Below are 27,596 nucleotides of genomic sequence, written 5' to 3' on the forward strand. Positions count from 1 at the left end.
TCTGTGCAGTTCCCCAGGTGGTTTGGTTTTCCTTCCAGCCTCAGACTTCCTTCCCCAGCCCTAGCCCCCGGATGTGGTGACAGAGCCATACTGTATGGACCTCAGCCACCCTCCTTGGCCCTGTACCAGGAAGGGGGGGCTCTGCCGGCAGCTCCCACCCCCAGCCAGTCCTGGTGGCCCATCTCGAGGATGTCTTTGGGGCTCAAACCTAGGCTGTGACCTGTCGGTGAAGGAGGTGGGTGGGGCAACTTCACTTGGTGATCTTGGACAAGTCACTTTGCTCCTCTGAGGCTTCAGCGTCCTATGTGTGTACTAAACGGTGGCCACCATTTGATTATTAGCCAGGGAGGAGAAATCAAGTCTGATTGCCCCCAAAGGGGCAACAGTGGGTTTCGACAGATATTTTCTGGGTGACTGACTGAATGGACATGCCCACCCATGAATGCCCGAGTGCTTGAGGTCCCCCCACCTTTATCTCTGCAAGTTGTTAGCGACAGCCACCATTGACTGAATTTTTGCTGTGCCCGAGGCACCTGCATACCACCTCCATCCCACAGTCCCCTCTGGACTCAGTCCTATTACAGTCCCATCTAACAGATGGAGAGACTGAGGCTCACAGAGGGGAAGTCACTCACCTGAAGTCGCACAGAAAGACACACGCACATGTCCCCAGGAGCTTATCAGTTCATCAGTTGTGAAGTGGTGTGGGTGTGTTGTCCTCCCTCCCAGGCACCATCCTGAGGGCAGGGGGCACTGACCCTTCGCACCTGCCCTCCAGTTAGCCCCACGCACCTTGCCCCAGGTCCCTGGAGACAGACCTGATGCGAGGCGCCCCTGCCCATCTGGAGCCCTGGTCTTCCCACCTGTCGACTGAGCTGCGGGTGAGCGTGCGGGGGTGAGTGTGCGGGCGCGTTTGGGGTTACAGGCGACGCTTTGAGAAGAGAGAGGCCGAGCTCAGAGAGCGGTACCTGGCCGAGACCCGACACCCTATTTCCCATCCTTTCCCCGCGGGGGGCGCCGGATGCCGGCCAGCCTAGAAGGCTCCCCTCCTTAAAGGGCCAGTCGCCTCCTAGCCGGGTCCCCGCGACCTGGGGTGGGGGGGTGAGGGTGGCTCGCCCCTCCCGGCTCAGCTCAGAGCAAAGTTAACTTCCCAGACTCGCGTGTGTTGAGGGGGGGGAACCAGTCCTGCCCGCCAGCCCTCCAACTCCCACCCCATTCCGGGCCCCGGCGTCGGGCAGAGGGGCTCCAGCCCCCAACTGGAGGCGCCGGGCCCGCCCTCCCCTTCCGCCCCCCCCTTCCGCCCCCGGCCCCCAGGCAGGCCCCGCCCCTCTCTGACGTCACCGAGGCCCGCGCCGATTGGCCGACTGCGCCGTCGCTCCGGACACTTCCTCCTGCGCTGCCGCCGCGGACTTAAACTTTGGAGGGGGAAAAAGGGCCACCGGCGCCCGGCGACCCTCCCTTGCCCCCATCCCCTACCCCGCCGCCGGTAACGCCGTCTTCCCCGCGGCTCCCGACCGAACTTTTCTCCAACTTCCGCGACCCGTGAGATTCCCTCCTTCCCACCCCGGCCCTCCGGACCCCTCTGCCCATCCCCGCGCCGGTCGGATCCCTGGGGTCCGCTCGCCCCCTGACCCCGAGACTCCTGGTTTCCACTCCCCAGGTCTGGGACTCCCTCGGGCCGCCTTCTTAGTGGAACCCTCTTCTTAGAGCCACGGATCCGCGGATCCCCCCTGCTCCCTTCTCAACCCCCCTCTCTGCAAAGGTCCTTTTGGATCGCAGGCTCTCCTGATCCCTGGACCCCGACCTACTAGATTTTCCTCTCTGGTTTCTTAGAATCTCTTAATCGCTGGGTCCCCCGAACCACTCCTTTGTTCCTTTTTTATCTTCTGTGATCCCTGGATTCCAGGCGTCCTTTTCTCTAATTTCCCGGGACCCTGCCATCCTCAGGTCCCCTCAACCTAACAGATTTCCCGTCTCTGGGCCCCGCGCTCTTAGCACCAGCTCACAAGATCCCTCGGATCTAGGACCCGGGTTCCCCCAGCCGGATCCCGGGTGGGCGCCGGGCGGCCGGTCCGGGGCCTCCCCCCATGGCCGCCGCCCCCTCCTATCCCGCGGGGCTCCCCGGATCTCCCGGGCTGGGGTCTCCTCCGCCCCCCGGCGGCTTGGAGCTGCAGTCGCCACCACCGCTGCTGCCCCAGATCCCGGCCCCGGGCACCGGGGTCTCCTTCCACATCCAGATCGGGCTTACCCGAGAGTTCGTGCTGTTGCCCGCCGCCTCGGAGCTGGCCCATGTGAAGCAGCTGGCGTGTTCCATCGTGGACCAGAAGGTGAGGGCGCGAGGCTCCCCCATCCAGCTCGTGCAGCGGTCTGAGGAGGAGGTCGCTGGCAGAGGCCTGGCGTGGGGGAAAGGGAGGGAGGGGATATGAGCATTAGGTGACTGACAGATGGGGGCACTGGCCCCCAATTGCCGCCTCACCCCACGACCCATTTAAAGAAGACTGGGCAGGGGTGGGGTGCCCCAGAGGCCTCCCCAAATTGCCTGTCCCTGCATGTTGTTTTCTGCAGCTGGCAGGGAGGAAGGGAGGGGCGGGCCAGGTGTAGAGCAGGGAGGAAGGGGCAGGTGGGGGCAGATGTGGGGGCATCTCCTCATTCATGCCCATCGGGGCCTCCCATTTGGTGGAAACAGTAGAAACTGAACCCAGGCTGGCCATGGCGATCTGGTGACACGTGTCGGTATAGGTACCAGGGGCAAGTGAGGTTTCAGAGTGCTGCCCTCCCTCCGGCCTGAGAGGTGTGTGGAGGGGTGGGCAGGTACCCTTTCTGCACCTCCAGAGGCCCTGGGGACTCTGTTCCCTCTCCTAATCACAGTGCCCCCACCCTAGCCTTAGTTTTGGACACCAGGGTCCCCTGGGTGGAGTCTGCGAGTCATGACAAGAGGGAACAGGTAGAACTTGATGCCTGAATCCCAGAATGCTAAAAGTTAGAATAGTGGGGCTTCCATGTTGTTGGGGTACCAGACTGTAAAACTGTTAGAATACCAGAATCATAAATAGTTGGAATATACATCTCAGGTCACTGAATTCCCCTGATATTAAAGTGTTCAAATATTAGATTCCTAGGTTGTCGAAATACTAAAACGTTAAAATGTTGGAATATTAGATACCTAGGTTGTTGGAATCCTAGAATGTTAAAATGTTTGAATTTTGGAATGCTGGGTTGTTGAAATCCTTTAATGCTAAGACATTCAAATATCAGAATCGTAGTTTGTCAGACTCCTATAACATTAAAATATTAGATTATTGCTAATCTAGGTTATCAAAATCCTAAAATATAAAATGGTAATATGTGGGAACCTGGAATGTATAATTCTATAATGCGAGCATGTTGGAATCGAAAAATAGCCAAATTCCAGTATCTTCTCAGAATGCTGGAAATGAATCCTTTGGGCTTCAGAGAAACATGGGGCCAACTCCCCGATTTTACAGACAAGGAAACTGAAGCTTAGAGAAAGATGTCCCAGGTGGTCAGGGCCAAGGCAGTCCTGGTCTCCTGTGGACCCTGTGTCAGCCGCGGAAACAGAGCTTTGCCCATGAACGCCCAAATCTAGCAGGCCGAGCTCCCACCCCCATCTCAGTCTGCTCCATGGGAGGCTGGGGGTGGGGTTGCAGATAGTCCACTGGGTGAAATTTTTTGTCCAATGCTCAAATCTCTAGCTTGGCCCCCTCAGGCCTCACCCGTTTTATTTTTCTGTCCTCCTGGTCCAGGTGTGTTAGGGCCCCTTTCCTTCCTTCCGAGGCCCCACCTGGGCAGTTTCACTTTCTGTTCTACCAGGTTTCATTTCCTGCCCCCCCATCCCAAGCTGGCGACCTGGACACCTGGGTTCTTTGAGCTTTGGGTGGGGGGCACCCTCCCTATTTCCAGCCATCTTGCTCTAGCTCCCCCCACCCCCGTTCCCAGGAGTCCCCAAATCCCCTCCTTTCAGCTCGCCCCGCCCCAGTGCTGGGCCTCCTGCCAGGTAACTGTGACAACAATAGATCCAGGAAGGAAGCTGGGGCAGAAGCAGGGTGGTGGCTGATAGGGGAGGGGGTGTTCACTCAGCATCCTCCCACCCCCAGACTCCGGAAAAATAGAGGGGTCCACGTTCCCGGAGCCGCACTCCCTCCCACCCCAGCTCGCCAGTCCAGCCACCAAACTCGCGCTGGCGCTCCCTCCCTGCACACCTGGGGCCCTGGCATCCTGTCCAGCTCGAGCTGGGGTCGGGAGGGGTCAGACAGGAAGCGAGGGGCTGCGGGGTCTCTGCGTTTCCGGGGGAAACAGCCGGCCCTGTCCTGGGAGGGTGCCAGTCCGCTGCTGAAGGCAGCTCTGAGCTTTTCCGTCGCCACCTCCCTCTCCCACCCCCTAGTTCCCTGAGTGTGGCTTCTACGGCCTTTACGACAAGATCCTCCTCTTCAAACATGACCCCACATCGGCCAACCTCCTGCAGCTGGTGCGCTCGGCCGGAGATATCCAGGAGGGCGACCTGGTGGAGGTGGTGCTGTCGGGTGAGAGATGGCGGCTGGCTTAGGGGCGGAGCCTTGGACGGGGGCTGGGCATCTGGAGGAGGGGAGTGGAGGGGAAATTGGGCTCAGAACTGTCCTTTGTTTTTCTTTTTTTTCTTTTTTGAGACCAGGTCTCAGTCTGTTGCCCAGGCTGGAGTACAGTGGTGTCATAGCTCGCTGCAGCCTCCAACTCCCAGGCTTGAGCGATCTTCCCGCCTCAGCCTCCTGAGTAGCTGTGACTACAGGCGCTCACCACGCCGCCCCGCTAATTTTTTAAATTTTTTGTAGACAGGGTCTCACTAGTGCCCAGGTTGGTCTCCAACTCCTGGCCTCCAGCGATCCTCCCGCCTGGTCTCCCAAAGTGCTAGGATTACCGGCGTGAACCACCATGCCCGGCCAGAACCCTCTTTCTTAAAGCCCAAGGCCGGTGGTTCTTGTCCTGAGCTGCAAATTAGAATCGGGAGCTTCTGCCACCTACCGCTCCAGAATGGATAAATGTATTGTGCTGCCTTCACGTTGTGGAATTCACACAACACTGAGCATGAACCACACGCAGCAATATGGGTGCGTCTCACAGACGTAACACTGAGAGAGAAGCTAGACACCACCAGACCACATGCTGTCTGTTTCCACTTATAAAGCACAAAGATAGATCAATTACCCTAAGGCGTTACAGGTCAGGAGAGTGGGTGCCTTCGGGGAAGATGGAGGCTGAGTGAGGCCACAGGGGCCTTTTTTGGTACTGGTTTAACTTTCACGCTAGTGACAGTTTGCACACTTTGAAAATTCACTGAGCTGTGCACTCTTATGCCCTTTTCTGGACACATGTTATACTTTAATATAAAGTCAAAAATGTTCTGATGCCTCCTCCCACTGAAATGCCAAATAAAATCAGAATCTCAAAAGGTGAGATGAGACCTGGGCATCAGTATTTTTACAAGTGATTATCCTACGTACAGCCAGAATCTAGCCCACCCACTTGCCCTTCCCATTTTAGAAATAGGTAAGCTGTGAGCACCTGGGTTCCTCCTGAGGGTGGGGCATTTGCCCTGTTCATGGTGTTCATGGCCGTACCCCTGCCTCTCTTGCATACGCTGCAGTGCTCAGTAAAATTTGTTGAATGACTGAATGACAGCTAGAGGCTTGGTTTTACACCTTTGGTGACCTCATTCAGGCTTTAAATATGCTCTTACAAGCTGCCCCTCTTGAATTTTTGTCTTCATTCCCATCTCTCCCCTAAACCTGAGTCTTGTTTATGTCACTGTCTTCCAGACAGTTTTATTTGACATCTAACAGGCATCTCAGATATGGCCTGTCCAAAACAGAACTCTTGATTTCCTGCTTGTAAACCTGCTCTTCCTGCAGTCTTCATGTTGGTGAAGGGGCATCCTCGACTCTTTTTTCTCTCGCCCACTCACTTGATCCATCAGCAAACCAACTGGCCCTATGTTTAACATACGTCTTGAATCTACTTCTTTTTTTTTTTTTTTGAGACAGAGTCTCGCTTTGTTGCCCGGGCTAGAGTGAGTGCCGTGGTATCAGCTTAGCTCACAGCAACCTGGGCTTAAGTGATCCTTCTGCCTCAGCCTCCTGAGTAGCTGGAATTACAGGCATGCACCACCATGCCCAGCTAATTTTTTCTATATATATTTTTAGTTGGCCAGATAATTTCTTTCTATTTTTAGTAGAGACGGGGTCTCACTCTTGCTCAGGCTGGCCTCGAACTCCTGACCTTGAGCAATCCACCTGCCTCGGCATCCCAGAGTGCTAGGATTACAGGTGTGAGCCACCGCACCCAGCCTTGAATCTACTTCTTATCACCCACACTGATCCAAGGCCCCACCACATCCTGCCTTGACTATTTCAGTAGCATATAAGTCAGATCATGACACTCTACTGCTCAGAATCCTCCCATGGCTCCCCAGTACACTTGAAATGAACTGCAAACTCCTCAGCCTGGCCTCAAGGCCATCTGTGACCCGGCCTCTCGTAGTTCCATGAATTTATCTCAGTACCTGATTCCACCCATGCATGCCTGCCCTCTGGCCCTTGAACACACCAAGCTCCTTCCCACTTGGGCTCAAGGTCATGTGTGATTTGGCCTCTGCTGGTTCCTGGAATTTATCTCAACAGTGTCCTTACTTTCTGTGCCAGCCATGCATATCTGCCCTCTGTCCCTTGAACACACCAAGCGCCTTCCCACTTCAAGGCCTTTGCACTACTGTTCAAACTCCTGGGCTTAAGCAATCCTTCTGCTTCAGCCTCCCAAGTAGCTGGGACTACAGGCATGTGCCACCATGCCCAGCTAATTTTTTCTATATATATTTTTAGTTGTCCATATAATTTCTTTCTATTTTTAGTAGAGACGGGGTCTTGCTCTTGCTCAGGCTGGTCTCGAACTCCTGACCTCGAGCGATCCTCCTGACTCGGCCTCCCAGGGTGCTGGGATTACAGGCGTGAGCCACCGAGTCCGGCCTGCACTACTGTTCTCTCTGCCTGGAAAGCTAACCCGCCCACACCCCTATTTATTGTCTTCAGAGCATTTAACATTGTCTGAAATTTCCTTAGTTATTGACATGTTTATCTTTCTTGTCTCCCCAAAAGAATGTCAGCTCCCTGAGAGCAGAGTGTAAATCTTTCTTGTTCACAGCTTCATCCTGAGTGCATAAATAGTGCCTGGCACATAGAACAGTGTCCCCTTTCTGTTGCATAATATTAAGAAAAATAGCTTAATGTTAGACTGAAAATTTGGGGGGAAGAATTAATGAGACTTAGTCCAAACATGAAACTGTTTTAAAATAATAGCTGACATTTATTGAGCACTTTCTATGTGCTGGGCACCGTTGTAAGAGGTTTCCATAAATTCATTCATTTAACACTTAAAAGAGAATCTATAAGGGCTGGGCATGGTGGCTCAACACCTGTAATCCCAGTACTTTGGGAGATTGAGGTGGGAGGATCGCTTGAGGCCAGGAGTTTGAGACCAGCCTGGGCAACACAGTGAGACCCAATTTCTACAAAAAATTTTTAAGACTTCCTGGGTGGTGCATGCCTGTAGTCCCAGCTACTCAAGAGGCTGAGGCAGGAGGATCGCTTGAGCCCAGGAGTTTGAGGTTGCTGTGAGCTAGGCTGACGCCACGGCACTCACTCTAGCCCGGGCAACAGAGTGAGACTCTGTCTCAAAAAAAAAAACCCTGAAGCATTAAACACTCCCTATTTTCCACTCCACGCCACCCCCCTGGCACAAGCATATAGGTGTTTTGTCCAGAGGCGGACCTGGGTTTTGAACCCAGGCAAAGTAGTATGTCAGTGAATGAATGAAGAAAGGAAAGATCAAACCTTGCTGCTGGGAGGACTATGAGAAACCTGGGAACATAGGGGGCTGGAAGGGCTTCGACCCACCCCTGCTCAAGCGTCTGCTTTTCCCTGCTGCCTGCAGCCTCGGCCACATTCGAGGACTTCCAGATCCGCCCGCACTCCCTCACGGTGCACTCCTATCGAGCGCCTGCTTTCTGCGACCACTGCGGGGAGATGCTCTTTGGCCTCGTGCGCCAAGGGCTCAAATGCGATGGTGAGAGCCAATGGGGCTGGGGGCGGGGCCTGGGCCGGGCTCAGCTCTGGGGCGGAGCCTAGGGTGGAGGGACGGAGTTTGGGGAGACGGGGCGGGGCTCAGAGTTGGGGGCGAGGCCTAGGAAGTAATGCCGGGAGGGAGGGGTAAGGGTCCAGAGGCTGAGGTGGGGAGAGAAGGGGTGGGGCTGAGATCTGGGGGCGGAGCCTAGGTGGTGGGCTGGGAGGGAGAAGTAGGGGCCCAGGGACAGAGCTTGGGGGATAGGACACGTGGCTGGAGAAGAGGGCGGGGCCGGTATCAGTCAGAGATCAAGCAGAGAAAACAGTAGGAGGCATACATTAAGATACTTCTAGGCCGGGCGCGGTGGCTCACGCCTGTAATCCTAGCACTCTGGGAGGCCGAGGCGGGAGGATCACTTGAGCTCAGGAGTTTGAGACCAGCCTGAGCAAGAGTGAGACCCTGTCTCTACTAAAGATAGAAACAATTAGCTGGGCGGCTAAAAATAGAAAAAGTTAGCCTGGCGTGGTAGTGTGTGCCTATAGTCCCAGCTACTCGGGAGGCTGAGGCAGGAGGATTGCTGGAGCCCAGGAGTTGGAGGTTGCTGTGAGCTAAGCTGATGCCACGGCACTCTAGCCTGGGCAACAGAGAGAGACTTTGTCTCAATAAAAAAAAAAAAGAGAGAGAGAGAGAGAGAGAGATTTCTTGCAAGGAATTGGCCTACAGGATTGTGGGGCTTGGCTAGACAACTCCAGAATCCTCAGGGCTCGAACTCTCAGGCACAAGCTGGAGCGGCTATCCACGGGTGAAATTTCTTCATCTGCAAAGTTCCCGTTCTGCTCTTTAAACCTTTCAACTGATTGAACTAGGCCCATCCAGATAAACCAGGATAATCTCCCTCACTTATAGTCAGTTGATTGTGTCCTTTAAGCACATCTAAGATACCTTCACAGCGACACCTTGATTCGTGTTTGCATAACTGTGGACGCTAGCCTAGCCGAGTGGACACATAACCTAGCACCTGTCTTAGTTTGTCAGGGTTGCCATAACGGAATACCACAGGCTGGGTGGCTTAAACCAAAGTTTAAATCAAAGTTCCAGCTGGGTTTGGAACTTTCTGATGAGGCCTGTCTTCTTGGCTTGCAGAGGGCCACCATCTCAGTGTTTGCTCACATGGCACACGGAGAGACAGTGATCTCTGCTGTCCCTTCCTTTTATAGAAGGAATGAGTGATACTCACTCTCCTTTGATATCCTGTAACTTAAATACCACCATTATATAAAGTTAACTATTATTAATATATCTTGTGTTAGATGATTAGAGGATAAAAGAAGGAAGAAAAACATATTTTGTATAACGCACATATTCATAACAAAATAAGAAAGAAATACAGCTATTACAGCCCTCATTTCTGCAACTGGTGGGGTGACCTAGTCTTTCATTCCCAAAGGGTTGGGCCATTAGCAGTTCTGCCTGAACTGGGTTTTTGCAGTTTTCCACTGACTTTAATCACACTACTGAGAGGCGCCCTAAGGGATCTCCTACATTCCAGATCTACAGAAAAGAGAAAGGGGGGCCGGATGGGGGAGTGAACAGACCTGGAGGAGGTGATGGTGAATTTTGGGGGGGTTGCTGGGGAGAGGGGGGCTTCTCTCCGGAAGTTGGGGCTATGGGGGGAGGGGTTACTGAGGGGGCCTCAGAAAAGGGAGGGGCAGGGCTAGAAGCAGACAGTAGTCTGGGAGAAGATTCTAGGGAGGTGCTGACCTTAGAGGCGTGGGGCTGGAGTGGAGCCTTGGGGGTGCCCTTTGAGGTGTCCCTTGTTGGAGTGGGCCGACCTGGGGTGGAGGCGGGGCTACAAGCTGGAACTAGGGGTGGAGCTCTAGGCAGGGGCGGAGCCTGGGGTTGGTGCTTTTAAGGGGAGTAGTGCCTTTTGGAGGGGATTGGGTTAGGGGGCTAAGGGGACAGGGCTGAGTGGGAGGTTAGGTGGAGAGGTTAGAGATTCTCAAGAAGGGGTGACAAGCCAAGAAGGGGTGACAAGCCTAGTAGGGGCGGAGGCTTTGTCTCTGACTCTCTGGTGCCCCCCGCAGGCTGCGGGCTGAACTACCACAAGCGCTGCGCCTTCAGCATCCCCAACAACTGCAGTGGGGCCCGAAAGCGGCGCCTGTCATCCACGTCTCTGGCCAGCGGCCATTCGGTGCGCCTTGGCACCTCCGAGTCCCTGCCCTGTACGGCTGACGAGCTGGTGAGGGGCTGGCGAGTGGGGCGGGTTGGTGGCTGGGGGGTGACAGGGCCCAGGCATGGGGACAACGTACTGATGTTTCCCTCCCGCTGTCGCTTTCAGAGCCGTAGCACCACCGAACTCCTGCCTCGCCGCCCCCCGTCGTCCTCCTCCTCCTCTTCTGTCTCATCCTACACAGGCCGCCCCATAGAGCTGGACAAGATGCTGCTCTCCAAGGTCAAGGTGCCCCACACCTTCCTCATCCACAGCTACACACGGCCCACCGTTTGCCAGGCTTGCAAGAAACTCCTCAAGGGCCTCTTCCGGCAGGGCCTGCAGTGCAAAGGTTCGTGGGGCCCCGACTGGGAGGACACACGGGGTCAGAACCTCTCCCTCCCCCTAATCTGGCCTTGTGGTGGGACACAGGAATCTCAGCACAGGTGTTCTGATCCTTAGGAGCACAGGGCCACAGAAGGGGAGTTTCCTGAATCCTGGCACTCTGGAAACTTTGGAATTCTGAAATCTTAGAACTTCAGTCTTTAGAACCTTGGAATCCTACTACCTTAGAAATCTAGGTTCATAAGGCACTTAACATTGAGTTCTAAAACTGTAGAGCCTGAGAATTCTAGAATCAGAGAACCATAGAAACAGGATTCAAGAATTCTGGAATCGATGGGGAGATGGGGTGGAAAAAAGAAGTTTGAAAAAAAAAAAGAATTCTGGAATCATATTAACCTGAAGCAGCCGGTGGGGGGGGGGGGGATTCTGGAATCATAGAGTTCAGCTAAAATAACCAAGGAACTTTAGGTCATAATCTTAATAATCTTAGAACTACCAAACATTTGAATTTTGGAACCATAGGATTTGAGAATACCAGAAGTCTAAAAGCATCAAATTTGAGAGTCTTAGTAGTCTAGAATGATGTAATCTTAGAACTATCGAGTCCTAGAATCTTGTAAATCTAGACTCTCAGAACTTTGAACAATCAAATTCTAGAATTTTAGAATCTAGAGCTAAAGAACCATAGAGATATCAAATCCTATGATCTTAGATATATAGGATCGTAGAACCTTGGAAGGTCATCAGATTCCAGAGGCATAGAAGTCTAGAATTGTCAATTTTTTGAGTTTAGACATATGAAATCCTAAAACCTTGGACATTAAAGAGTCTTAGAAGTCTAGAATCATAGACCTGTAGAATCACTGATGTATAGAGTTCTAGAAATTTGAACATCAAACTCTGGAGCCTTAGAAATCTAGAATCATGGAATCTTGAAAAAATAGATTTTCAGCAAACTCTAGAATTTTTGATATCTAGTGTCCTAGAACCTTGAAGTCATCAAACTCTAGAGCAACGGTTCTCAACCAGGGGCAGTTTTGCCCCATGGGATGTTTGACAATGGTTGGAGACACTTTTTTTTTTATTTGTCACATTGGATGGGTGCTACTGGCATCTAGTGGGTGGAGGTCAGGGATGCTGCTAAACATCCTACAATGCACAGAACAGTCCCCTACAACAAGGAATTATCCAGCCCAAAATGTTAATAGTGCCAAAGGCTAAGGACTCCAGCCCTAGAGTCTAGAGTCTAGAGTCACAGAATGCTAGAACCCATTACATTCTAGATTTTGGAGTCTACGTTAATGGAAACTTACAGTGTTAGAACCTTAAAGTCATAGGTATCTTGAATGTAGCCCAAAGTATTCCTATTTAATCTCGTGTCCCCATAGATGAGGAAACCATGGCTCAAAGGGGAAAAATGACCAGGGAAGGGGCAGCCTAATTTTCTGACCCAGACAGCAAAAGCAGACTCTTTTGAGCCTGAGGGTTAGGGGTCAAGGTTCAACCCTTACAGGTAACCTCCTTTCCCCCTCGTTCCCTGTCCTCCTACCAGACTGCAAGTTTAACTGTCACAAACGCTGCGCCACCCGAGTCCCTAACGACTGCCTGGGGGAGGCTCTCATCAATGGAGGTAAGGGGGGGGACCTCAGAGGAAAGGGGCAGGGCAGGACTGCGTAGAGGCCCCTCTGATGCCCCTGTCCCTGCAGATGTGCCAATGGAGGAGGCCACCGATTTCAGCGAGGCTGACAAGAGTGCCCTCATGGATGAGTCAGATGACTCCGGTGTCATCCCAGGCTCCCACTCAGAGAATGTCCTCCATGCCAGTGAGGAGGAGGAAGGTGAAGGAGGCAAGGCCCAAAGGTACCCATGAGATACTCCCAGAGGGCCCAGAGAAGCCCCTTTCCCTGCAGCAAACCTCAACTTCCTCATCTCTACAATGGGCTGACAGCACCTTATATTTGCAAATTTTCCCAGTTCCTGAGGCAAACCTTTTAAAGCGCCAAAACTTGAACTTTTTTCCTGATGTATTTTTTTTAAGTTTTAATAGAAGTATATTTTAACTTGTATTTCTGGGGGGCTGGTAATACAGTGATTCAAAAGATGCTTAGTGAAATGAAACCCTTCCTGTTTCCCAGCTGCCCCACTCTTCCCCCTGGAGGAAGCCACTGGGATCAGTTTCTTATGGGTCCTTCCAGAAAGTCTCTGTTGCAGCCTGTCAGTATAAGGAGTAAGAGCATGGACTCTGGAACCAGGGTGCTGCCTTAGTCAAGAGACTAACCTCTCTGGGACTCAGTTTCCACATCAGTAAAATGGGGATAAAGTAGCGCCTGCTTTATAGGGTTGTTGTGAAGATTATATGAATTAATACAGTACCTAAAACACTGCCAGGTACACAAGTGTTAAATAAGTGTTATATTTTATCACTACTTATCAAAAATAATAATAATAATAATAAAAATTAGCCAGGCATGGTGGTGTACGCCTGTAGTCCCAGCTATTCAGGAGGCTGAGTGGGGAGGATCACTGGAGCCCAGGAGTTGGAGGTTACAGTGAGCTATGATCTCACCCCTGCACTCCAGCCTGGGTAACAGAGTAAGACCCTGTCTCCAAGAAAAAAAAAAAAAAAAAAAAAGAGTCCCTTGTCCCCTTCCTCACTGTGGGAAGTCGGGGGGAGGTGGGGGGGAAGTGGCAAAAAAACTCAACAAAACAACCCAACTCCCTGGCTGCCCAGAGATGCCCCCTGCGGCCCCAGGCAGTACGGTCATTTTCTGCTTGTGACTTCTTACCCCTTCCTCTAACCCCCCCTCCCCGTCCCCCGCAGCTCCCTGGGGTACATCCCCCTAATGAGGGTGGTGCAGTCAGTGCGTCACACGACACGGAAATCCAGCACTACCCTGCGCGAGGGTTGGGTGGTTCATTACAGCAATAAGGACACGCTGGTGAGTGGGCCAGGGCGAGGGCCGGGGCGGGGCCGGGGGCAGCGCAGCTAGAGCTAGTTAGAAGAGGGAGGGGGATATTTTGAGTAGGAGGGGACTGGGGGGGCGGGGCTGGAGTTGGGGTGGGCGGGGCCATGCTGGAGGCAGAGGTCAAATTAGAGGTGTTGGGTTATAAGGGTGGGAGGAGGGGCGGGGCAGGAGTTAGAGAAGAGGCGGGGCTAAGAGCAAGGTCAGGGGCGGGGTGGGGTCACGCGGGGGCGGTGCTAGAATTAGGTTGGGGGCGGGGCTGGTGTTAGAAAAGAGGCGGGGCTAAAGGCAAGGTCAGGGGCGGGGTGGGGCCACGCAGGGGCGGTGCTAGAGTTAGGTTGGGGGCGGAGCTTGGCTGGGAGAAACGGGCCCTGAACAGGGCGCTCCAGGCACCAGGAGCCCCGTGGAGCGCCAGGACAGCATAGCCCGGGGGTCAGCCTCACCCTCTCAAACATCTCTCCAGAGGAAGCGGCACTATTGGCGCCTGGACTGCAAGTGCATCACACTCTTCCAGAACAACACGACCAACAGATATTACAAGGTGGGCCTTCCCCCTCCAGCGCCCCCGGCCTTCTCTCTTTGCCCACATCCTTACCCACTCGTCCTCCTACCCCCACTTACTCCAGCCAAATCCTGCAATTCACACTCTCTCCCCACCCGCAGTTTCTCTGCTTCCAACCCGTGGATAAATGCCACGCATTTGATTTCTGGCCCCCACCGCTTTCCAGCTGGGGGACCCAGGGTCAGTTCCTGCCCCTCTCTGTGCCTTGCCTCTCTTACCTGCAAAATGCCTTGGATAATAGTGCTCGCCTCAGGGCTGTTGTGAGAATTCAGAGCTAATCCACTAAAGCAGTTAGCTTGAGGCATGGCACGTGTTAAGCTCCCAGTAATTATAAGCCTGTTATCACTATTCCTTTATAATTAATTTGTTGAATTATGTGTGTATATTCATCACCCACCCCCTATCCTGGCACTGTGTTCCAGCCACTGTCCCCTACCTAGATGGTTGCAGCAATCTCATTGCTGGGTCCCTGCCTCTGCCCTTGCAACCACAGTTTTTTTTCCCACATAGCAGCCAGGGAAGTCTTTATTAAAACCATCAAAACCCTCCAATGGCTCCCATGGCTCTTAGGATAAAATCCAGACTCCCTCCTGTCACCTGCCCTGGAGTGTCTTCCTTGGATTTTCCCGTGGCTGAGTCCTTCTCAACTTTTTGCCTTGCCCAGGCCATGCTGTCTAAAATGCCATCCCTACCTCCTGTGTCTGTCTCATCGCCTGGTTTTAGTGGCTACCTAAGTCAGTCTTTCTTTCCTCCCTCCTTCCCATCCTTCGTCTTTTTTTTTGGGACAGAGTTTCGCTCTGTTGCTCAGGCTAGAGTGCTGTGGCATTAGCCTAGCCCACAGCAACCTCAAATTCCTGGGCTCAAGCGATCCTACTGCCTCAGCCTCCCGAGTAGCTGGGACTACAGGCATGCACCACCATGCCCGGCTAATTTTTCTATTTTTAGTAGAGACAAGGTCTTGCTCTTGCTCAGGCTGGTCTCAAACTCCTGAGCTTAAGCAATCCTCCTGCCTCAGCCTCCCAGAGTGCTAGGATGACAGGCGTGAGCCACTGCGCCCAGCCACTTCCTCTGTCTTTCAGCACATTTCCCACCCCATGTTCCCTGTGCCTTCTCTCCTGCCCGGGTCCCCTCAGCCTCCTTCCTGGTCCCCATCTCGATCTCATCCTATTCTATCTGCCCTCTGTGCACAGCCAGAGAACACTCCCTCCAGCCTTGCCCAGCTCAGAACTCTTCAGTGGCTCCCTAGGGCCCTTGGACAAAGCCCAGGCTCCTCCTTGTGGCCTGTGAGGCCCTGTGTGGACTCATTTCCTTCATTTACTCATCAGACATTTATTAGGCACCTACTGTGTGCCAGGCACCATCCCATGTGATGGGGATGTGGCATGTCCTTAGAGCACAAGCCTTTCCTCAGGGCCTTCGTGCATGCCGTTCCCTGCACTCCCAGCCTCTTCTGACCTTTCCATCTCTGCTTCAACATCACTTCTGCCAGGAGGCCTTCCCTGCCCACTCCATGCAAACCAGGCCCGTCCCCATTGGCACTGGATCCTGTATGCCCCTCTGAGTAAGCCGGGGAGCCCCAGGGTCTGCCTGGCGTCCCCACCCTCACTGGTTCCCTATTCTGCCAGGAAATTCCGCTGTCAGAAATCCTCACTGTGGAGTCCGCCCAGAACTTCAGCCTTGTGCCGCCAGGCACCAACCCACACTGCTTTGAGATTGTCACTGCCAATGCCACCTACTTCGTAGGAGAGACACCTGGTGGGGCCCCAGGTGGGCCGAGTGGGCAGGGGGCTGAGGCCGCCCGGGGCTGGGAGACAGCCATCCGCCAGGCCCTGATGCCCGTCATCCTCCAGGATGCACCCAGCGCCCCAGGCCATGCGCCACACAGTAAGTCCCCTACCGCCGGTCCATAAGAGGGTGGCTCTAGAAGGGCCTGGGCAGGATCTGGGGAAAGGGAGGAGCCAGGAGGAAGGTAGGCAATGGTGGAGTTGAGAATGTGGCTTCTGAACTCATCAGACACGGGTTCAAATTTCTGTTAAGCCCCTGGCCTGCTGTGTGGCCTTGGGCATGGCATATCCCCTCTCTGAGCCTTGTCCCAGGTGGCTCCTCATCCATTTACTGAGTGCCTCCTCTGTGCCTGGCCTGTGCTGGACAGTGCTAGGGATGCAGTAGTGACCAACACAGCCCGGGACCTGCCCTCATGGGGCCCACAGTGCAGTGGGGCACAATACCCATCCCTGGACAGTGACAACCCAGGGTGGGCAGGGTTGGGACAGGGCAGCCAGGGAGCTAGAGGAGCCCAGGGGGGGTGCCTGACCCAATCTGAGTGTCCAGGAGGGCTTTCTGTAGGAGGTGACATCTGAACTGAGACCTGGAGGCTGGGGAGGGGTAAGATGAGGAAACCAAATGAGAAATCATTTCAAGCAGATGGAATGGCAGGTCCCCGTGCTCTGGAGCTCATAATCCAGGGTAGGTGACAGAAATGTCAACCTGCACAAACATGTGCTGCAGTGACATGACATAGTGCCAGGAGTGACGTTTGAGCTGAGACTGAAGCATGAGGATTTAGCTAAAACTAGAATGAGCGAGAGGGTATTCCTGGCAGAGGGAACAGCATGTGCAAAAGGTGGGGAGATAGGAGACAGCTGGCTGTATTGAGGGCCCTGCAAGGAGGCCAGTGTCGGGAATAGCATGGTAGGGGTCGAAGTCAGAGGTAGATGAGGGTCCAGATCGTGCCTTTTAGGCCATTTAAGGGGCTTAGGCGTCCTCTTCAGGGAACTGGGGAGCCATGGCAGGGTTGTGAGCAGGAGAGGGACAGGGTCAGGTTTGTGCTTCGGAAAGATCCCTGTGGCTTCCCTATGGAGGGTGAATATGAGGGGGCAGGATTGGGGCAAGGAGACCTGGGAGAGGCTGGGGAGTGAGAACCCAGAGGGGAAGGGCACGCAGGGGCCTAGATGGGGCTGTGGGGAGGTGGAGGAGAGATGAACATTCAAATGGCAGAAGGATCAGGACTTCAGAAAGGTCTGGCTCTGGTTGGGGGACAAGATTGGGGAAGATGCAGGAGACGGTTTGGACTTCCGCTCCAAGACTCCGTTTCCTTCTCTCTAAAATGGGATCAGCGTTGCCTCCCTTGGTGCTGAGATTGTGGGGTAAAATACTCAGCAAAATTCATTTGTGACGTCACTCTTTGAGCCCCCCCAAGGCATCTCATTTTCTCCTCCCAGCGGCCCTATGAGGGAGGTCCTTTTATTCCCATTTTCTGGGTAAGAAAACCAAGGTTCATGGTGGACAAATCACTACCCTGAAGTTACACATTGTATCAAATAATGGATTTGAGCCTGGGTTGCCTGGCGCCCGAGGCCACCTTTGGAGGCGTGGGCAGAGATGATCCGGAGCCTGGGGACCCCTCACCTCTGTCTCTCCCTTCTCCCCAGGACAAGCTTCTCTGAGCATCTCTGTGTCCAACAGTCAGATCCAGGAGAATGTGGTGAGCCTCCTACCCACACCTGCTGCCCCCCACACACAACGGCCCCAGCCCTCTTGCCTCCTGGCCCCTCACCTCTGCTTGCACCCCTGACCCTTCCTCCCTCCACCCTGCAGGACATCGCCACTGTCTACCAGATCTTTCCAGATGAAGTGCTGGGGTCGGGGCAGTTTGGAGTGGTCTATGGAGGTAAGGAGGTGTCAGAGCTAGGCCGGAGAGGGCCCTGGGGCTGGGTGAAGCCCCTCTGGCTCCAAGCCTTCCTTTCTGATTGGCTGCATGCTTACTTCCTGTTTTGATTGGCTTAAAAAGCTAGATCTTGGGTGCAGGTGGTTGCAGATTTTCCTTTTCTCACTGGGAAAAACCAATGGACTCCTCTTGTTATTAATAGGGAGGATAAATTCTGCACTCCGATTGGCTGCAGGGCTAGATCCTAGGTTCTGATTGGATAGAGAGGGTAAATTCTGCACTCTGGCCACAGTACTAGATCCTAGATTCTGATTGGTTATAAATCTATTAGTTTCCCATGTTATTGATTCCCCTCATTTGAAATCTTGTTAAACCAGGGTGTTCCTCTTACCCCACCCCACCGCTTCTCACATATCTCCTGGGAACCCCTCAGAGCCACCTTGGTGGCCTTCCATCACCTTTGTCCAATTCTGACTGTGTCTCATGGTAGAAGTGGGGCAGCAGAGGTGGGGCCCCTCTTGCCAGGACCAGGAGGTCTCACCCATGACCTCTCCAACCCCCTGCCCAGGAAAGCACCGGAAGACAGGCCGAGACGTGGCAGTAAAGGTCATTGACAAACTGCGCTTTCCCACCAAGCAGGAGAGCCAGCTCCGGAACGAAGTGGCCATTCTGCAGGTGACCACCAGAGTCTGTGGCCCAGCTCTGCCACGGCCCAGGAAGGGCCTTCCCTGCCTGCTTCTTCTTTTCAGGGGACAGCTGACCCAGTCTGGGGGTGGTCAGGGAAGGCTTCCTGGAGGAGGGCACATGCTTGTTGACACAGAAAGAGGGGAGAAGGTGTTCTGAGCAGAGGAAGCAACTTGTGCAAAGACCTGGAAATGAGAGAGGGAGCATGGGGTCTTCTAGGAAGAGGCAGTAGGCGGGGAGACCAGGGGGAGGATGGAGCCAGACTCTGTGTACTTTCTCCTGGGGGAACTGGGGGGTCTTAGAAGGATCTTGAGCAAGGGAGGGATGAGATCAGGTGTGGAGCTATTCCTATTTCTCCAAGCTTCCTTCCCTCCCTCATCCAACCCTGGGCCTTCACCTGAATTTCATGATGTCATGCTCTTTCTGGGCACCTGTGGGTGGGGTGGGGGTGGGGTTGTTGGTTGTTCTGTCTTGGCCTGTGGGGCTCTCCCTTCCCTGCCCCAGTGTCACCCCAGGGACATAATCACCTGCTCCCATGGCTGACACTCTGGGATCTGAGTTTGTGGGTGACCTGGGCCCTGACCCATCTTCCCCACCACCCCCAGAGTCTGCAGCACCCCGGGATCGTGAACCTGGAGTGCATGTTCGAGACCCCTGAGAAGGTGTTCGTGGTGATGGAGAAGCTGCACGGGGACATGTTGGAGATGATCCTCTCCAGTGAGAAGGGCCGGCTGCCCGAGCGCCTCACCAAGTTCCTCATCACCCAGGTGCGCCCGTGTCCCTCCCTCCCCGGCCTCCCTCCGGCATCTGCACGGGGCCCTGCGTGCCTGCGAGGCCAGGCGCATGCTGGCGGGAGCCGTGACAGCAGATGACAGAAAACACAGAGAAGTCATACTAACTGTGATGTTAATAGAAAAAAGCAAGAGTGACAATAATTACAAAAATAATAAGAATAGTAATAATAATGATAAAAAAGATAATAATGATAATAGAAAAATAATAGAGTAGTAGTAATAATGATAGCCATTATTGCTGTAGAAAAATAGTAATGATGAGTCAGGCTTCCTGGGCCAGACTTTACTCATCTAGAAGAAAGGCGGAAGTGGCTCTCTCTCTCTCTTTCTGTTTCATTCATTCATCTGTTCATTAAAATTGTTCAACAGACACTCCCTGAGCCCCTGCTCTGTGCTCAGTCCCATGCCAGGCAGTGTTGGGGACACAGTGGTGAGCAAGATAGCCCCAGCCCTAGCCAGTGATCACCCAGGTGGGCAGGGCTGGGACAGGGGAAACCAATAAGGATAAATAACGTGGTCACTACCATTTATTGAGGAATTCTTTTAACTCATTTAAACTTCATAGTAACCTTTGCGATAGGTGCTGTCATCATTCCACTTTTATAGTTAAAGAAACTGACGCTCAGAGATGTCAAGTCACTTGTCCAGGGTCACACAGCTCGTGGGATTTGAACGTAAAATGTGTGCTTTTAACTAGTGATGTCAAACGACTAATCATTTGTGTTATAGTCAGATTTTTGGTGTGTGTGTGTGTGCATGCGTGCACGTTTGAATTGGTTTCACATCACATATATGCTGCATGTTCTGCCCCTGAAACATTTTCATGGTAACAGTAGTTGAATTGTGTCACATGATGCATATCACCAAATTCCCCAGTCACTGAACATGTAGGCGGTTTTAACTTTTCCACCATGATAAACACCATCCTGTGATCACCTGTCTGTAAACATACTTGGGCTCTGCTGGGAGAATCTCAGTAGAACATGTTTCAAATAGCAGACTCCCACGTCCAGGGAAATGTGCTTTAAATTTTTAAAAAGATGCTGTCCAGTTATTTTCTAAAATCCCTTTCAATCTTTACTCTCGCCAACAGAGTATGAGGGTTCCTATTTTCTCTCTCCTTATCAACACTGGACAAAAACACTTGCCCATCTTATAGGTAGAAAAATTATACCTACTGTGGCTTTGTCAGTTTAAAAATTATGGGTGAGGGTGAGCACATTTCCACATTTATTGGACTGTGCTTTATGTATCTTTTGCCCATTTTTTGGTTGGATTATTCAGTCTTTTTCTTATTGAATAGTAAGAACTCTTTGCATATGAAGGGCATAAGATCCTCCACCATTACGTTGTTCATTTCTTTCACCCCAGTATTTGTTTGCCTCTTCATTTTGTTTTTGGCTTTTATTTGCCACAGAGTTTTAACTTTTACAATGTTAAATGTTCTTTTTTGTGGTTTCCGGGTTTCACATCCTTCCTAGAAAGGACTGATTCGAGGACATCTCTGTTGGTTGCAAAGTCCCCTGTGCTGTGTTTCCTTTATCCCAGGCCAGCGCTGTCTGTCTCTCAAGCCATGTGCCTGTGTTTGGCAGGCTGGCTTGTGGGGTGGGGACAGAAACCCACTGAGGCAGCCTCCTCCAGACTTTAGACAGGGAAGGGAACTGACTGCTTTCAGCAACCAAGGCAGTTTCTCTTTCTGATCTTCCATCTCTTCCTTTCTTTTCACCTGCTCTGTCTTCTTTCTGTCTCTCTCTCCCCCTGCAGATTTCTGCTTTCTGGGCTCTTGCCTGCCCCACCCCAAGTCCTGTGCTAAGCCCTTTCCCTCATGAACTTATTTAGGCCTCACCACCACCCTTTAAGGTAGGTATCATTATAACGCCCCAGTGTATAGATGAGGAAACCGAGGGTCACGGAGGTACAGTGTTTCACCCAAGGTCACATGGCTGAGTAGCTGTCTGGCCAAGATTGGAACCTGGATTGATCTAGCGTCCAATCTCCCCTCTTTGTTCACCCCATGAACTGGGAGAAAAACAAACCAATTAACAGGAAATCTGGAGATGACATATACAAATGCATCTTTCTATCTCGGCGCCCCAGTCTGTAGAAAGAGGAGGTTGCACTGTAGCAGCGGCTTTTCAATAGTATTTCCTCACTAGGGAGTCACCCACCTGGTGAAAACAGGTATTTAAACAGATATTTAAATTCTGAGACATAGATTATGATTACAGTCTGACATTAATGACTCTGTTTCCTGTGTGTTTGCTACTTTGGGTCACACAGAATCAAGTTTCTTTTTAAAGGATGGTAAAAAACATTGTTTTCATTGAATCACACAGTAGAACCCTATTTTTTTTTTTTTTTTGAGACAGAGTCTTACTTTGTTGCCCAGGCTAGAATGAGTGCCGTGGCGTCAGCCTAGCTCACAGCAACCTCCAACTCCTAGACTCAAGCAATCCTCCTGCCTCAGCCTCCCGAGTAGCTGGGACTACAGGCATGCACCACCATGCCCAGCTAATTTTTTCTGTATATATTTTTAGTTGGCCAGATAATTTCTATTTTTTTTAGTAGAGACGGGGGTCTCACTCTTGCTCAGGCTGGTCTCGAACTCCTGACTTCGAGCGATCCTCCCGCCTCGGCCTCCCAGAGTGCTAGGATTACAGGCGTGAGCCACCGCGCCCAGTCAGTAGAAACTTCTGGAAAGCACCTGTTCTATTTATAGCATTCAGGAGTTCACCATGTGCAGCCGGTCTTAGGATCTTCCTGATCCCTCTGGTCTAGCCCAGCCTTTCTAGAATTCTTCATCCAGCTCTTATCTGTCAGGTGTAAACGGATCTGGGGTACTGGCATACCTCCCCTGACCCTGAGGGGGCACCTTGAGGGGTGCAGAGAAAGAAGTGGGTGGGTTTCGGGGGTGGCTGCTGAGCGTGGAGTCTGGGCAATGCCTGTCTGCCTTTCTCACGGGCCCCCTCTCCTTCCCTCAGATCCTGGTGGCTTTGAGGCACCTTCACTTCAAGAACATCGTCCACTGTGACCTGAAACCAGAAAACGTGTTGCTGGCATCGGCCGACCCGTTTCCTCAGGTCAATTATGTCCCCTTTTGATTTTGGGAAGTCCGATGGTTCAAATAAGTAGGGGCCCAGCAACACCCCAGAGGGACAGCAGGAAACTTGGTCCCCAACACCTCTGAGCTGCTTTTGCAGTTAAACCATTGTCATCTTGGCTGTCAGCAGCTGAGCCTATATGTTTTTCGTTTTCTTTTCCGAGACAGAGTCTCACTCTGTTGCCCGGGCTAGAGTGCCGCGGCGTCAGCCTAGCTCACAGCAACCTCAAACTCCTGGGCTCAAGCAATCCTCCTGCCTCAGCCTCCCGAGTAGCTGGGACTACAGGTGTGCACCTCCACACCTGGGTAATTTTTCTGTTTTTGGTAGAAACGGGGTCTCGCTCTTGCTCAGGCTGGCCTCAAACTCCTGAGCTCAAGCGATCCTCCAGCCTCAGCCTCCCAGAGTGCTAGGATTACAGGTGTGAGCCACCGCGCCCGGCCGACCTTAGACGTTATTAATATTAACAAGGAGGGAGAGGGAGGTGCATACGTTATTGTCTGCCGGATGCCGTGGGCAGCACTTCACCCCCAGGCCCATTTAATCCCCAGAAAAGCTTGAGAGGAGGCTCCTGTTAACATCCCGGTATAGATGACAAAACCGAGGCCAGGAGAAGTTAGGTCCCTGGCCTGAGACCACCGAGGCCCATTCTGTGCTGGACGCTGCTCTTAACCCACTTTGAGATAGGTGCTATTACGCTCCTCCTCCTCGTATAGATGAGGAAACTGAGGCACAGAGAAGGGAAGTCTCTGAGCTAATGAGCCCAGGAACCTGGATTGGAAACAACATTCAGTTTTCTCTGGAGCACCAGGGGCGGGCAGTAGGGAGATGGGGTGCGAGGGGCGGCTTCATCAGGCGCTGAGACCCTCCGCCCTCCCCACCCCCACTGCAGGTGAAGCTGTGTGACTTCGGCTTCGCGCGCATCATCGGCGAGAAGTCGTTCCGCCGCTCGGTGGTGGGCACGCCGGCCTACCTGGCGCCCGAGGTGCTGCTCAACCAGGGCTACAACCGCTCGCTGGACATGTGGTCCGTGGGCGTGATCATGTATGTCAGCCTCAGCGGCACGTTCCCCTTCAACGAGGACGAGGACATCAACGACCAGATCCAGAACGCTGCCTTCATGTACCCTGCCAGTCCCTGGAGCCAAATCTCCACTGGAGGTGCGTGGGGCTCGCTGACCTGTAGGTGGGTGGCCAGGGGCGGGGCCGAAAAGGGGTGGGCCCTGAGCCTGGCACCTGGGGCAGAGGCCAGCGATTGGGCAGGGCTGCAGGAGGGGCGGTCCTATAAACAGTGGACTGGGACTCAGGGACTCAGGGCTGGAAACAAAGCGCCAAGACAGACACTTGGAGCCTCAGGGGCTGAGTGAGACCCGGAAAGGGACTGGACCTGAGGACGCCAAAGGGCTGGGGTGGCCAGGAGAAGAGGCACATCCTCTCAAGGCGTTGGTTGAGATCTAGGGCTTTTGGGGTTATGTCCCTGAAAGGGTTAACCCTGCAAAAGTGGAGGTGCCAGGGGGCAGGGCTCAGGAACAGGGGCTTGGTTACTCTGCTGGGTGTGACTAAGGTGGAGATGGGCCTGGAGCCTGGGAGCGGGTCCAGTGGCGGAGGGGACCAGTCTAGGAGGGGACCAGTCTAGGGACATTGCTGTTAAGGGTTTCTGAAGAGGTCCAGGAAAAGGGCAGACCCTGAGGCCTGGAAACAGAGCAGATGGCGGGTAGGAGAAGGGGAAGGGAGGAGTCAGGACTGAAGCAGAGGTTGGGATGTCTGAAGCCAGGGGCTGCGGCCTCGTGGCTTGGGAGTGGCACTGGGCCTGGTGACTTGAACCTGCGGCCTTGGGGATTGGCCTGCGAAAGTTAAGTCCAGAGGCCTGCAGCTTTGAGGCCGGGGGAGGGGGACGTTTAGAGGGCAAAGGCCAGAGGCAGGTGCTGGAGCCAGCGAGCTCAGGAAGACAGGGTGTGGGAGGGAGGTTAAGGAGGTAATCATTGATTTCTAACCGCTTATTCAGCACGTGCGTGTTGGGTGCCAGCTGTGTGCCTGGCACTGACCGTCCTAGGCTGTGGGAACACGGTGATGAGTTGGGCAGGGATTGTGTGGGGAGGAGCCCCTTGAGTTGTCTGTGCAGAATCGGGGAGGGTGCTCTCTGGGGGGTGTGGCCTCACGGAGTTGGCATTGTGGAGAGTGACGCCAAAAAGGTCTTGGTGCTGGGCCTGAGAGAGAGGAGCACTAAGTGGCGAGGATGTGGGGTGACTTGAGTCCTGCAGTCATATCTCGGATCCCCAGGATTGCCTTTGGGGACCCACTGAGAAGTCCCTCGGTACAGGTGCACTGAGTGTGCAAGAGTGAATTTTGAGTGTGGCGGGACCTGTGTGAGGAGCCTGTGAGTGTTGACTGGGGCAGGGTGTCTGTGTGCACATGGCCTGTCCTTGTCCTCGGGGGGTGCTGGCTTGCCTTAAAGCTTGGCGCTTGCTCCTGTCGTCTTAGCAAAGAAGGGTTCTGCCGGCAGCAGTGACTGGCTACCATCTGATAACATTGTTTTACAGACGCTCCTTGACCTTGATTTAATGGTGGGGTTAGGTCCTGATAAATCGTCATAAGTTAAAAATATTGTAGGTTGAAGGCCAGGCGTGGTGGCTCACGCCTGTAATCCTAGCACTCTGGGAGGTCGAGGCGGGTGGATTGCTCGAGGTCAGGAGTTCAAGACCAGCCTGAGCGAGACCCCGTCTCTACTAAAAATAGAAAGAAATTATATGGCCAACTAAAAATCTATATAGAAAAAAAATTAACCGGGCATAGTGGCACATGCCTGTAGTCCCAGCTACTCGGGAGGCTGAGGCAGGAGGATCGCTTAAGCTGAGGAGTCTGAGGTTGCTGTGAGCTAGGCTGACGCCACGGCACTCATTCTAGCCTGGGCAAAAAAGTGAGACTCTGTCTCAAAAAAAAAAAAAAAAAAAAAAATTGTAGGTTGAAAATGCATGTAATGCACCTAACCTGCCCGACATCCTAGTTTAGCCCAGCCTACCTGAAACATGCTCAGAACACTTCTGTTAGTCTACAGTTGATAAAAATCACCTAACACAAACCTTATTTTATAATAAAGTCTTGAATATCTCATTTAACTTATTGAATACTGTTCTGAAAGTGTAAACCAGAATGGTTGTGTGGGTACCTGAAATATGGTCTCTACTGAATGTGTGCTGCTTTTACACCCTCATGAAGCTGAAAAATCATTAAGTCAAACCCTCATAAGTCAGAGGTCATCTGTATTTTCATTTTCCTTTTGCGGATACTCCAAGTGATCGTAGGATTTCCATCGGCCAGAGTGATGTAAAGTTTCCATTTTAAATGCATGTATTTTCCCTTTAAAAAATAAGAATCAATAGATACATGTATTTTCACCTTAAAAAATGAATTGATAAATGAAATTTTATCTTTTTTTCCACATAAGTTAAATACTCACATGGTTCACATTTTTAAATATACAGAAGGGTCTACAAGTGAAAATTGTCTCATTCCTTGGCCCGCTGTTCTTCCCAAAGGTGATGACTAGTAATTACAAGTCTCCCTTCACCCTCAAGAGAGATTTTATACATATGCAAGAAATATGTGAACATATATTCTTTTATTTACCCTTTTGACACAGATAGCAGTATACTAGTCACGCTGTTCTTCGACTTGCGTTGTTCACTTAACAGATCTTGGATAAATGAATTGGTTTAAATAAAAATATTAAATGAAGAGGCTGGGCGTGGTGGCTCACGCCTGTAATCCTAGCACTCTGGGAGGCTGAGGCGGGTGGGTCGCTCGAGGTCAGGAGTTCGAGACCTGCCTGAGCAAGAGTGAGACCCCGTCTCTACTAAAAATAGAAAGAAATTATCTGGCCAACTAAAATATATATAGAAAAAAAAATTAGCCGAGCATGGTGGCACATACCCGTAGTCCCAGCTACTCGGGAGGCTGAGGCAGGAGGGTCGCTTGAGCCCAGGAGTTTGAGGTTGCTGTGAGCTAGGCTGATGCCACGGCACTCACTCTAGCCCGGGCAACAAAGTGAGACTCTGTCTCAAAATAAATAAATGAATATATATATATATATATATATATAAAATGAAGAATAGCACAAGTGTATCTTTATGTACCTGTGTATGGCAAAAATTATGAAGGTGACATAAGAACAGGGAAACTGGGGTCCAGAACTGGTGAGGAGGAGGAGCGAGTGTGCAAGCATGCAGGCAGGAGACAAATTTGTAATTTAATGAGGAAATGGGTGGGTGAGTGATTGGCGCAGGTGAAGCTTCTGACCCACCAGGGCTAGTGTAGATGGCAGGCAGGTGGGCTGAGGGGGCCTGTTGGAGGAGGAGCGACCCCTCATGCCCAGAGCTTGAACTGTCTTTTTCCTTCCTGCGCAGCCATCGACCTCATTAACAACCTGCTGCAGGTGAAGATGCGCAAACGCTACAGCGTGGACAAGTCTCTCAGCCACTCCTGGTTACAGGTGATGCAGGGGGCGGGGCTGACCCATTGGCTGGGGTGGAGGAAGGGGTGGAACTAGATCACTTATTGGCCAGGAAGATAATGAAGGATGTAGGTACCTACGTTTTCCTTGGATCTGGAATGCGGCTGGGCCTCCTATTGGCTGGGCAGGTGTGGCTTCACTGTCTTCGGTACCCGCCTCCCACTGGCAGGGCAGAGAGCATCCAAGCGCTGCTCTGTGCTAAAGCTAACCCCGGTTCTCCCGGCCCAGGAGTACCAAACCTGGCTGGACCTCCGAGAGCTGGAGGGGAAGATGGGCGAGCGGTACATCACGCACGAGAGTGACGACGCGCGCTGGGACCAGTTCGTGGCAGAGCAACCGCTACCCGGGTCCGCGCTGCCCGCAGACAGGGAGATCGGTGCGGCGTTCCCCACGCAGGACCACGACATGCAGGGGCTGGCCGAGCGCATCAGTGTCCTCTGAGGCCCTGTGTCCTCATCCGGCTGCCACCCTCGACTGCGGCTCTTCACACCATCCCGGCAATGAACTGTTAGGGGAAGCGGCTTCCTGCCCGAACTGGATGGGACACACACAGGGGGTAGGGGAACGGAGAGTTATTTCCAAAGGCCCCTCCCTATCTCCCCAACAATTAAAACAGACTCATCTCTGGCCTCGTGGCCTCGGTCTCTGACCACACCGCA

At 52.7% G+C, this 27,596-nt stretch overlaps 1 protein-coding gene across 1 annotated transcript; it reads left to right on the forward strand.

Moving 5' to 3' along the window:
• Positions 1–1,375: 1,375 nt before the first annotated feature.
• PRKD2 (protein kinase D2) lies at positions 1,376–27,596 on the forward strand. Its single transcript, XM_045531343.1, has 18 exons — positions 1,376–2,327; positions 4,403–4,541; positions 7,978–8,109; positions 10,191–10,345; positions 10,445–10,667; positions 12,213–12,290; positions 12,367–12,520; positions 13,482–13,599; positions 14,087–14,164; positions 15,811–16,069; positions 17,617–17,669; positions 17,783–17,855; positions 18,421–18,527; positions 19,142–19,303; positions 22,312–22,410; positions 23,321–23,588; positions 26,831–26,916; positions 27,166–27,596. The coding sequence occupies exons 1-18, from the start codon at positions 2,088–2,090 to the stop codon at positions 27,376–27,378; spliced, it is 2,637 nt and encodes an 878-aa protein (XP_045387299.1). The 5' UTR covers positions 1,376–2,087; the 3' UTR covers positions 27,379–27,596.

The sequence above is a fragment of the Lemur catta genome, chromosome 19 (genome assembly GCF_020740605.2).
Source record: "Lemur catta isolate mLemCat1 chromosome 19, mLemCat1.pri, whole genome shotgun sequence".
Taxonomy (NCBI): domain Eukaryota; kingdom Metazoa; phylum Chordata; class Mammalia; order Primates; family Lemuridae; genus Lemur; species Lemur catta.

Bases quoted from the DNA above. Each gene is read 5' to 3' on its own strand.
- PRKD2 (XM_045531343.1), top strand. From the start codon at position 2,088: ATGGCCGCCGCCCCCTCCTATCCCGCGGGGCTCCCCGGATCTCCCGGG. The intron at 10,346-10,444 runs GTGAGGGGCTGG...TGTCGCTTTCAG, and splicing joins CCTGTACGGCTGACGAGCTG to AGCCGTAGCACCACCGAACT. The intron at 16,070-17,616 runs GTAAGTCCCCTA...CCTTCTCCCCAG, and splicing joins CCCAGGCCATGCGCCACACA to GACAAGCTTCTCTGAGCATC.